Below are 12,927 nucleotides of genomic sequence, written 5' to 3' on the forward strand. Positions count from 1 at the left end.
AATTGGAGCAGACACCAGGCTGATAAATAGCAATTGGGCCAGAAAGGGAACAGAGAGAAAAGCCGCCAAAGTGAACAAATCAAAGGGATGCCGGCGTGTTTGAGCCAGCTTGCAGGGCTGCTGTCACGTGACTCGAGCGCTGGCAGAGGTGGGAGGGGAACAGAGACTGATCACGCTCTTACAGAGGCGCTGCCAATTTCAAACCACGGGGGAGAGCTAGCTCTCCTGTCCCGCCTGATTCTCTAGCAAGCACCAGGGAAAATCGAGTAGCTCAGAATCTCAGCTGCTTCTGCGTGCCCAGGGAGACCTCCGCAGGGAGGTGCCACTGGGAGCGGTCGCCCCCAGGAGGCTCCGATTTGGGGAGGGTATCCTCAAAGCCCCACGGGGCAGGCGCCAAATGTATCGGCGTAAATAAATGCATGGCAGATATTAAAGAATATATACAGTTTTAATGTTTAAGCAAACTTACAGAACCGTGGTTCCCGCTTAGCCTTTTCACAGGAGGCAGGAAAAAAAAGGAAGCACGCAGGCTCTGCGAGCCAGATTTATCAATCAACATTCGCCCAAGGCAAATCCGCCCCCTAAAGGGGCTGGCTTAACCCTACAGGAAACTGACTGATCGTGTCTTCATCCACACACATAAGCCAGAAAGAGAGAGAGAGAGAGAGAGAGAGAGAGAGAGAGAGAGAGAGAGAGGTGGAGTAAGGATATACACTTAAAGTCTTTCCCCAGTGATGTGTTTTTTTTTTTTTCCAGAAGGCTCTGCCTCTTAAAGGTTGCATAACCTCCCCAAATGGTGTCACCAACTGGGGATCAATTCCAGGAGACAGTTCTCATTCAAATTGTACACTATTGTATATCATCATTGATCCACCTAAAATGTAATAATAACAGATTGAAGCTAGTCATTTGATTTTATATGTGCATATGAAAGTTTCGATTCCAGAGATTGAAAGGCCTTTCTCGAAGTACAGTGATGCCATTTTAGGTCTCTGAGTTTTGGGTTCTGGTTTCCATGTTAACAGATATTCTTAAGAAAACTGTTTCAGCTCTGAGGCTCAGCATCTTCCAGGATAGCATTAGAAGATTGTATTTGCTTACCAAGTCTTCCTGGGTTCTGATATTCAGTAACCACATGAAACTCCTTGACAGAACATAAATTATTCAGTTTCGAGAGGGTCTCAATTACCTTAAAGAATCCTCATTCATCATTTTTCCTAGAATGGTATTTAAAGAAAAAAAACACCTGCCAGATCTTATCGCTTTTCCTATTAGAAACAGAGGACAGATATTTATATTGGCATTTTACTTCCAAGCTGATGCTGTGTGTGTCATCAGACTCAAAACCATTGGAGAAACACTGTTTCCTTCTGACAATTTCTAATTCTAGCCTGACGCTGGAGCTTTTAGCTGTGAATAGCCTTGTGGCATTCTCCATGAATTCATGCTGTGTATACTGAAGGCTTGACATTTCTTTTACACTTAAATTTGATCTCAGGCTTCTTTGCTTTTAGGCTTACTCAAAGTTGCTTTTGCTTTTAAAAGTTGATATCTGTTCTGTTGTGTTTAGCTTTCAAACAGTGCTTTAAAAGTCTGAGCAGAATATTTTCCCAGTGTCATATCATGGGTTAGAAAGGAAGGGGAGAGGCCGAGAAAAGAGTGGGGATAAAAAAAATAAAAGAATAGAAATGACAAAAAATAAGTCAAATGGAAAAGGTTAAAAAATATATTTTACATCAAATAATCATTCCATGAATTCACCAGCTCTGTTGAAGGTGGCTCAAGTCCCCATTGTTCTCACAGGTTGCTGAGAAAGAAAGGGATTGAAAGGTTAGAGAAGTGAAAGAAAAGAATGACTATTTTCAGATTGGAATATTGGCTGGAACACTCAAAGCCACCCAGTGTAGTTGGTGGGGTTGTTGTTGTTGTTGTTGTTGTTGTTGTTGTTGTTGTTGTTGTTTTACTTTTTTGCTCTTTGGTGGATCACTAGCCAGTTCCCAAATAAATACATGGAGACTTATTCTTACTTATGAATGCCTGTATTTATCTTCACTTGTTTCTAGCCAGCTTTTCTAACTAAAATTTTCCCATTTCTCTTTTTTGCCTTTGGTCTTTTTACCTTTCTTCACTCTATATATCTTCTTTGCCTTCTTACTCCATGGCTGGCTGTGTGACTAGGTGGCTAGCCCCTGGTGTCCTCCTACTTTTCTTCACTGATTTATTCTCTCTTCCTGACAGCCCCACGTATCTTTTCTTCTGCCTAGCTATTGGCTGCTCAGCTCTTCATTAGACCAGTCAAGTGTCTTAGACAGGTAAAGTAAAACTGGTTTACTCAGTTAAACAAATCCTAAACACCTTTGTATCATTAAACTAATATCCACAACAACCCAGGAAATAAACAAACCCATTAAGTGCTGCCTCAAAAACATAGCAGAGGCACTGACTACTACTGTGGGATAATGGTCTGTACCCTGTCAATTGTATTTTAATAAAATACTGATTGGCCAGTAGCCAGGTGGGAAGTAGAGAAGGCAGGGCAATGAGAACAGGAGAATTCCAGTAAAAGAGTAAGACTACAGTCGTGACCCAGCCACAGAGGAAGCAAGATGAGAATGCCTCTCTGATGAAGGTACCAAGCCACGCGGCTAACATAGACAACAATAATGGGATAATTTAAGATGTAGGATGTAAGAATTAGTTAATAAGAAGCCTGAGCTACTAGGCCAACCAGTTCATAATGAATATAGGGTTCTGTGTATTTCTTTGGGACTGAATGGCTGCAGGACCGGGCAGGACAGAAACCTTAGTCAACAGACTACTTCCTTACGGATGCACAGGAATCACATAGGCAAAGCTATAGGCATGTCAGAAGTTGTCCAAGTGGGGACTGAAGACCCCAATGTCAGAAGATCTGCAATAAGGACACAGCTACTTGTATAATAATTTGAAAATGATTTTTATCACACTCATGAAGAAAGATATGATATTTCCTCAAGTTATATGACTATCAATATTGCAATGGATTTTATATAATAAAGAAGATGGGACACAGCTTTCTTCTACTAAACCAGATATTGAATATCATACAAAAATGCAAAACAATTATCACTCTCCTGACTAAATCTTTTCTGATTTTTAACGTGACTACTTTTGGTAAAACTACAGTGTGTATCCTAATAGGGTTTTCACCCCCATTTCAGACATGTCCCGTGGTGCTTTGAGTGGAAAATGTCCTCTTTGGCCGTAGGTGTTTGGACACTTGAGTTGTATTTAGTGGCACTATTTGGGATGGTAGGGAACATTAAGAGGTGTGGCCAACCTGGAGGAAGTATGCCATTATGCACAAACTGACAGATTTGAACCTCATTCACCTTACCTTGAGTTCTCTCCTTGTCCCCCACACCCTGTGATATTCAGATGTGATCTCTCAGTTTCCCCTCCCATTATGAACTTTTCTCTCTGTCTGCTTAAATAAACTCTGACTTCTGTAATGTTCTTTCTTTAGGGTTCCTTATCACCCGACAAGCAGTAGCATGTCGTAGATCTGAATCTTTATATTATAAACCTGATTTCTATTTGTGAGAATGGTGAGAATCCATTTTCTGATTAGGTATATGGATGCTTCTTATCAATAAGTGAGATATGTTAGCCTCAAGGGTCTCCCAATAGTGCTTCTTTAAAGAACCACACTATAAGCATACATGTCTTTTCCTCCAATAATTGACACCCTCAAGAGTGTTGTGATTACCAAAGAGTACCTTCCAGCTTCTGACCTGCAAGGATTATGTATGTGTGTCAAGAAATTGAATCACTTGGAAATTCAGTATAACCTGGCTTATAGAAAATTTCAAATAGCTTTCAGGTCTTCTGTTACATATGACATTTTGGTCTGTAAATATCAACCTAAAGTCAGCCCCCACATGGGTAACCCTCTACTCATTGAGAAACAAGCTACTGAGCAGGAAATGCTGGCAGCTAAATCCCTATAGGATGTATAAATAATTTCAAACATCTCAGGGAAGAAATGCCAGGATTTGCAGAACAGGTTTGTTGATTGATCCACACCTGACTTCAGGGGCCATGAGAAAACAAGCATGCATTTTCCAGAGACCTATTATGTCAGAAGATTATTCTAAATTAACTAAAATAGGATATTCATTTTTCTCCACCCAATGAGATTCCTTCTTAAAAGAGCATAACATTTGATGCTTCTTATTGGTAATAAATCCTTAGTCATTCACATACTTTCATTAATTACCAGGATGGATATTCCTTTAAAATATATGATTTTTAAGTAGACTTGAAAAGATATGACAAGATTAGAAAATTAAAGTTGTGTGTGAAACTTCCCTTAAAGTATTTGAATTAATAATCTTAATAGCTTCTATATTTTTATTAGGAGCAATGGAGTGATATATACTAATTTTTTCAAAGAGAAGGACATATGTTAAAATCAGTAATAGAAAATATATGAATAATCCCAATATACATATGCATGTGTTGAAATGTCTTAATTAAGGCAATTACTTTATATATTAAAAACTGGTATTATACTGCTATTTAGTAATTTCAGATCACCAAATACAACATTGTTTTTCTTGGTGCCTGTATATACCAGGAGATCATAGTGTATTAAACCTATTTAGTTTTAGACGTATATAGTATTTCCAATGTTTTACATAAACATGTTTTCATGTAAATCTCTTATTACATCCTTAGGATTGATTCCCAAATGTTAAATTGCTACATCAAAAATAAGCACAACTTGAAAGCATTTCTGTCTGTTGTTCTACACTGCCAGCGCTCTGTGAAAGAGCCCTTGTTTTAGGAGCATCAGCAACACCACAAGCATCTCCTAAGGTTGCTTACTCTTCCTAAAATAGTCAAAAGCAAGCAACATTTGGACTCCCTTGAATGTCAAGTGAGTCCTTAGTCACATCCCAAGATATCATGTGGTTTGTGACAATTTTGCTTCCAATTTCTTCATAAACTCCAAGCAAAGGTATAAGTAAATGAGACATTCCTCTCCATCAAATACAAAACGTGCTTCCCTGAATCTGCATGTATATTTCTCGTTTCCCACTTCACTGGACAAGTACAAATAGATTTTTGTTTTCTTCTTCCTGCAGGCATTAGAAAATGTCCTTCTACATTTCCTTAAGATTTTTTTTTCTTACCCTTTTGACTGAGACAAGGAAAAAAAGTATGAAATTTATGTAGGTGGTATTTGTGGAATTAAACCTGCTGCAACCAATTTAAATTATCTCAGTGAGAAGCAAAGAATAATGTGTTTCTATAGTTTGATTTCCAGCACTGTTTTTTATCTTCATCAAAGCATTTTGATAAATCGCCTGCAATACAGACAGCATGGTGATAAATCCTAGGAATAAAAGGGAAAAAAAAGATTCAGTAAACATTACCCTCAGTTGATTCAGTCCCTCATTGAGGAATAGGAACACATTTTTAAAAATTATAATTCTTAGTACTTATTACCCAGTCCCAAGCGGCCAGAAGTAAGTCAATATCATGGGAGAACAGGAAATTATTAGTAGGGATATTCACATTCAGTGGGATTTGATGCATATTTGTGTTTGTGTGTGTATGTACATCTTTGTGTGGACATGTATGAGCTGGCACAAAAGCCTATGCATGTGTGTGTGGCGGCCTGAAGTCAATGCCAGGAGCTTTCCTCACCCCTCTGCTCTGCTCTTGAAATAGAGTCTTTCACTTAACCTGGAGCCCATCAAGTCAGCTAAACTAGCTGACCAGAATTGGAGGCTTTATGACTGTAGAAAGAGAGGAAGCGAGCAGTCTGGTGTAGACAGATCAAAGAAGAAAGGGAAGAGGTTTAGTTTGAATAATGTTCAAGTACATTAGTAGTCACCACAATTCCAGAGGAACTGGGGACATAGCCATGAAGGATGATACCTAGTGTATGGAAATGAATGCACAAGAAGAAGTATGTGTAGTATCTGCCATATTTTTATATGTGTTGTGCTTTTATCATCATCCATATCAATAAGATGAGACAGGCAGACAAGAAAGCTTGAATGGCGGCTAGCTGACTCAAGGCACAATATCTTGGGCATCAGCATTTATCATTATCTCTCTGAGGCTTTGGACTGTTCTCAAATTCATCTTGATATTGACAGGCTTTAGACAAACGCTTTAGTAATTGAGAACAGTAAATTAGAGTCCACTGAATTTCGTTAGAAAATCTTAAGTCTTAGCACGCTGAAATGAACCGACCTTCTACCGTTACATTTTCATTGCACCCTCCACTTGGTCTGTGTGGGGTGAGATCCTCTGGCCTCAGTAATACTTTCTCAGATGTCTGGACCAGAGTTCTCATCACATCTCATGGTTGGGGTCTTTAGATGGGAAAAGAAAATAAGACGAGAAGTGGATTTGTTGATGATAAATATTTGTTTCACGTGAATAAGTTTGAAAGTGAAATCTGAGCTGCAATTGGAACCCAGTGTAAATTGAAAATAAATACATAGCTGTTTAGCCTCCCACTCCAAGTGACTCTCAAGGACAGTTGGGGGATACTGGGTAATGCCTTGATTTATTTTTTACTTGACTCTAGTTGCATAATGTTTATTTCACCTTCATTAATCTAATATACTAAAAAATCAAAAAGGAAAACAGACTTTACAATAAAGAGTGAAGTTTTAGAAATTACACACCATAGAAAGCTGATCTTGAGCACCCTAACTTTAAAATATTGTTAATTCCTACAAAAAGAATGTGGCATTTTCTTCACTTATCAGTCATTATTTTTAAATGTCATAAGGTGTTTCTTCAAGTTAAATTATACCTGTTAATATTTTTGAAGGCTTGTCCCTTTAAAACTAAGTCTTCTTACTATATCTTGCTGAATCTATGCATGTCAAATCTACAAGCCAGAAGCACTTAAAACAGTGTATGACTTCTAGACACTTTCAGCAACTTTGAGGTAATTGAGTATAATTTTCAAGGGGTACAAGATGGTAGCAACACAAAAAGCTCATTCACGAATAAAATGGTTTGGGGGGACGTGGCTTCAGAAGCTAAGCACCTTCACAAATTCAATTCAAAAACTGGTGTTTGCTAGCTGTCTAGGGGATGTTAAATCTTATTATAGGCTTCAAGAGCTTCGCAGACTATAAGATTTGTCCTTATTAAGTTATGTTTCTTAGTTCATCATTAATATATAGCTAAAAACATTTTTGAAAATACTAGATACCATTTTTAATCATATAAATGACCAGATATCCAGGAGGTAATAATTTCTTGAATAAAAAGCAAGGATGTTCAGACCATTTTGGGAATGGTTTTTAGCTCTCTCGTAACTTGTATATTGTAGCTAAGAGTACTGTCAGGGATGGGACCTAGCCCACTTCAAAAGTCTAGTCAATAGGGCATTCTCCTGCAGAGCATATGAGATTGTAGATTCTATATTGTAGAATATGAAAGGAAATGAGTGCTGGTTTTCTTAATTGGTTTAGAGATGATCACAGGACCTTATTTACTAAGGGTGGAATATATCCTCTATCCCAGATGGTGTGTGTGTGTGTGTGTGTGTGTGTGTGTGTGTGTAATTCATTACTTTAAGTCAACTCCAAATATATAGTCACATTAACTGTCTGTCAGTTTTCCAGACCAAGACATTCGTGAAGTGGCCATTCAACAGTTAGACAGGCTCTTGACTGGTGAACTGCTGGAGTGTCTCCCACAGCTGGTTCAGGTAAGAGCCAAGGCTCCCAAGAGATCCCAGGGTCCTAAGTAATCATTTTCTAAAGGTTCCCAGTGTAGGCCCACAAAAATCACTGAAATGTTATAGTGCGAGTTGGCCAAGGAAAAATTTGATTACATCCCATGTGTCCACGTTATTAATATAGACATTTTCTATCGAGAATTGATATACTAACAAGAAATCATATAAAAACCCACAAGGAAAGTTTTCACAAACCAATTTCTCTTAGTAATTAGTATTGGGGAAAACATAGGCATGTTCATGAGGGGGAACAATCGTCTCATGACTGAGTATGTAAATCGATGAAACATTAATGGAGGAAGCACTCTGTAGAAAACAGCCATTTACTAAAGAGCTCTTCGTTCATGAGCTTCTTGCCATTCCTATGGAGAGTCTTACTGCCAGTTATTACTCTTGAGAAAGTAATTTTTTAACACCCAATTCTGCTGCTAATTAGCACAATTTTTAAACTCAGACAGTTCCTTACCTGGCAGATTGGAATCTTCCTTAACAGATAGTTGGCTCAGCTATTGACCATTGCTATGAGATGTGAAGAAACTTCTATTAATAAGCTCTAATGTTACTCTGTGCACCACAATGGGAATTGTTCTGATATCCTCCTGAGAGATCGAGCTGAGAAATAGCTGTTGGTTTGTACTTTAAGTGCTCCATCCAGTTGAAAAAGGACGCTTAAAGGAAATTCCACACTAGCTCAGAATTGAGGATAATAGAGGGTTATTTATGTAAGAGTAGACTCACAAAACACAATCATCTGCTGGACGGAGAACAACCACCGAATTCCGCAGCCAAAAAAGAGGCTGGACACACACTTTTTATCAGCATAAATATTATAAGAGGCCACACCCAAGTGGGCGGGTAAGTTAAAGGGTACTGGCTGTAGGAATTCCCACAGCATACAGTAATGACTTCCCTTGATTTATCAGGATATCATTAAAACAAAAAATAATACCCACAAATAAGAACAGATGAATCCAACTCGTGGGTTCATATTCATGTCGTGACTCACAGGTATGGGCAACTTACTATCTCCAACTTGGCACAGAGAGGAAGTATTAACAAAGTTTCACATAGAATGAATTATATCCAATGTGCCATTCAGAAGCAGTATGCAGGGTGCTAAGAATACCACTCAAAGCCATATTCTAATAAAGCCAGTTTCATAAAAAGTACACTCAAAATCTAATGCCGCACCTACAGAAATAAAAACTGAAAGCTCTATCTGTGTTGTAATTGAAAATAAAATTTATAGACTGTTCTAAGAGGGGAAGAAATACTTATTGTGACTAAACAACAAAATCTAGGGAGAATTTCACATTTACTATTAAATTTACTTCAAGGAATGCATCCTCCCCTGTTGATTGTTTTTAGAAATTATGTCACATACCCAAAAAGATTGCCTGTGTTCTTTATAATAAGAAGGAGAGGGAAATTCTATCCTTAGGCAGAATAAGGCAATGAGTTTGTTAGCAAGGGAGTCAGTCTGTAAGTTCTCATCACCGGGTTCCAGAAGAAACAAGAAAACAGATAAAAACCAGGCAGATCCAAGAGTAAATTCTGGACCAGCTTCTTCCTCAGTGGTCATATTATATGTTCTCCCTTGAGGCATAAACAAAACATACAGCCAAGCCAACATAGCATGAGCATGGGAGAGAAAGGAGCTGTGACCGCGGCATGACAAGGCACACGTTTTCCACACACACTCCACCAGCGTTAGACTTATGCGCGTATGCTGAAATTATTGCATTCTTAACACTTTAGGAATCTATCCTTCAGGTGTAGATGTGGGATAAACAGCACTACTTTTTCTTTTACCTCTACTGTGGCATAAAGCCTTTCTTAAATCTTCTCTCTCTCTCTCTCTCTCTCTCTCTCTCTCTCTCTCTCCCTCTCTCCCTCTCTCCCTCTCTCTGTCGTTTCTCTATGTGCATGGGTATGTGTATGTGTTAAATAGACTGAAAAAGCAGGAATGGACATTTTTAGGAAGATAACTCAATTTCTGCTCCCATGATGAGACCCAAGTTCAGACTGGGGACATTTGAGTCCCTACGTAGGGTAGGTGCATGTCTGAATGAGATCCCAAAGGGCATCAGAGGCTGCCATTGCAGCCTGTATCTTTGATCAGATTGAGGATCTGCCTTCCCGAGCTGCTCATGAAGGAGAGGAAGAAATGGTTTAGGAATGAGTTATGGTGGCAGCAGCAGCTTTGAATTTTTAATCAGGCTTCAGTATCTGTAGATTAATAGTCACACATCAGTTGGGGACTTCTGTCTTGGTTGTGAGTGGGAGCTAATTGATCTCCAAGTCAGCAGAACTGTCTAGTGCTTAATGATACCATTTTATGGGTCACCGAAATTCAGCATATATTTTTGTGGCAGGATTCTCCCTTGGGGCATGGCTGGAGTTTACCAACCACTTGCCTTTATTTAGTTTCTTATACTCCGAAAACATAAATAAGAAGAAGCAAGACCATGGAAATACAAATTGTGTAACATTTTCTGTGTTATTGTACAACAAATAAACTATCAAGGGTATTATCAATATTTTATTGAAAAGCTCCTGTTATTTTTCCGTATCCCTGTCTGAAGCCTCTGCAGTCCTGTGTAGTACGTTGTGAGTTTTTGTTTGCTTGTTTGTTTGTTTTGTTTTGTTTTCTTTGTAACTGATAAAGAGCAAAGGATTCCTTGCCTCTTACTGCAGGCTGTCAAGTTTGAGTGGAATCTTGAAAGTCCCTTGGTAGAACTCCTGCTTCGTCGTTCCTTGCAAAGCATCCGGGTGGCCCACCGTCTCTACTGGTAAGACTGGCACAAGTCCAGGTCCCCTTAGGCCCCAGCTTCTCTCAGCATGGTGAGAAGAAGATCCCTTTACCTATGATTGTATTATTGTCTATTGAAACTTCTGCTGGATCTTTGCAAGTTACTTTTACAACTCTATTTAAAACTGTGCATGCCTATCAAAACAGGAAACATTTACAGAAGCCTATTTATTCCAGCATAAATAATTAACATTTATATAGAAGACTCATTCTTTTCTTCAAGTTAGCATACAACATGACAGGTTTAATTATGACATTTTCATACATATGCATCATTATTGTTTTTTCTTATTCATCCATCCCCTGGCTACTCTCCCCCATCCCTTGCTCCCTTCTTGCTGGTTTTCCTCCCATAGTAGTCTCCCTCTCTTCTCTCACATCACGTGTCTTCTGTTGTCTTCAGTTTACCACATTCCTCCTACCATTACACCTCTTCCTCCTCTCATTTCACAGCGTACATGATACATACACATCCAAGCCTGCACGCCATAGATGGATGCTATGTGCGAGAATTCTATAGAGTTTTCAAACCTGTGTTCATTGGGGTGATAGTTGTCATGTGTTCATTGATCTGGGTTCTCAAAATCCAGTTCCACTGTTGGAATAATACTGGCTTGTGCAGTAACTTCCATAACCTTCCTTCTGCTACTCTGTGGAACAGCTTGAGGCATGTAGTGGTCACCGTTCTTGCACCAAGGTTTGGTCAAACTCAACAGTGAAATCTGTCCAGTTTGGGTTTTTTTTTTTTTTTCGGGTTTCTCAAGACAGGGTTTTTCTGAAGCTTTGGGGGCTACCCTGGAACTAGCTCTTCTAGACCAGGTTGGCCTCCAAAATCACATGTACGCCTGCTTCTGCCTCCTTAGTGCTGGGATTAAAGGCATGCATCATCACTGCCCGACTTGGTTTGGTGAGAAAACTTTTTATTGCTGTTTAACTGCACCTACTGACGCCATCTCCTCCTGACTTTGGGTGTGGTGCACTGAGGTGCTCACTTCTAGCATTTCTATTTGTTTTACTGATTTTCATCAAGATCTCAATTTCCTTGCCTTACCTGTTGCTGACTTTCCATCATGTTGTGATGTTCTATAGCTTCTTTCTCTGTACTGCTGATTTTCCTGTCAAGCCTTGGACTGAATTCATGGCTTGTTAGTAACTCCTTTCAGTTCATTGATCACTTTTTGCCGATATCTCGGTGGGGACCTCCAATTGCCGCACACCGTGCCCCATGTCTGCGCTCTGTGCGGTGGCACCCAGTTCGCGAGCTTCTGGCAAGGGGGCTGGAGCTTAAAATACACAGACACACACAGAGAGACAGCGACACTGGTCATCCTTGAATTCTCCAAGAATGCCCCCTTTATTGTGTTCTGGGACAGATTATGTAGAGATAGCCACGCCCCAGCCAAACCCACCAGAAACCACTCTCCTGCCATCAGGAACTCCTGAAGGTCTCCTGCTCAGAGCAGCTGTAGGCACTCAGATCAGGGGATTACAAGAAATTCAGGATCTGGGGTCTTACTGCTCCCAACAACTTTTATCAGAAAACATTTGGGAATTCTTCACCGAACTCTTTATTCGGCATCTGTGAGTTCAGCTCCTACTTAGGGCATTACCATCTTTGAAGAGTCATGCTGTTCAGCTTTCCCACAGTTTTGTGAATTTCTCATCTGCTCTTGTGGATAGTGTCTATGGTTTCATCTGGAGACCCTCGCAGCAGCCTGTTCTTAAGGGCTCAATCCCCAGTTCTTCTCAGTGAGAATAGAACAAGGGACTGTAGCAGCATCAACACTGAATTGTGCAAGTTCAAGAGTTACACTCCACAATCAACTAAAGCCCAGTATTTATTTCATCACCAAGGGCCATGAACTAGAAAACAAGAGTAAATAGAATGTCTAAAAATTTTTATTGGTAAATGGAGGGGTAATAAATGAATGAGATAAAGAAAGGGAAGTCATACAAAGGGGAGAAATAAAAAAGAAGCAAGTTAAAGAAAGGAGACTTGGAGAATGATGCTCTGGGGAAAAGAAAGAAGATTGAGAGATCAAAGGAAATTAAAAGAGGGAAGGAAGTTCAAGTATTAAATGTCCATTATAAAGGACAAATGTAGAAAGAGGAAAAAAAAGAACAAACAAAAAGAAAGGAAAAAGACTGGCCAGTGATGAAAGGAATCTATAAACAAAATAACTGTAAAAAGGTAATAAAATATTTTTAAAAATATTAAACAAAATAAAATACTGCTAAGATAAAAACAGCAAAAAGAGGTGTAGAAGAAAAGAACTGAAAAACGAAAAAGATAATGTGTGGAAAGAGGGTTATTTCTGTGTAATAAAAAAAATTAAAGCCGGGCAGTGGTGGCGCA

General features: G+C 39.2%; 1 protein-coding gene across 1 annotated transcript in view; it reads left to right on the forward strand.

Moving 5' to 3' along the window:
- Positions 1 to 12,927, forward strand: part of Pik3c2g (phosphatidylinositol-4-phosphate 3-kinase catalytic subunit type 2 gamma) — a 361,584-nt gene that overhangs the window by 144,720 nt on the left and 203,937 nt on the right. Inside the window, exons 18-19 of the mRNA XM_005364544.1 lie at positions 7,636 to 7,729; positions 10,457 to 10,551. Coding sequence (XP_005364601.1) covers positions 7,636 to 7,729; positions 10,457 to 10,551 — 189 coding nt within the window. The remainder of the gene's footprint in view (positions 1 to 7,635; positions 7,730 to 10,456; positions 10,552 to 12,927) is intronic.

The sequence above is a fragment of the Microtus ochrogaster genome (genome assembly GCF_000317375.1).
Source record: "Microtus ochrogaster isolate Prairie Vole_2 chromosome 14 unlocalized genomic scaffold, MicOch1.0 chr14_random_2, whole genome shotgun sequence".
Taxonomy (NCBI): domain Eukaryota; kingdom Metazoa; phylum Chordata; class Mammalia; order Rodentia; family Cricetidae; genus Microtus; species Microtus ochrogaster.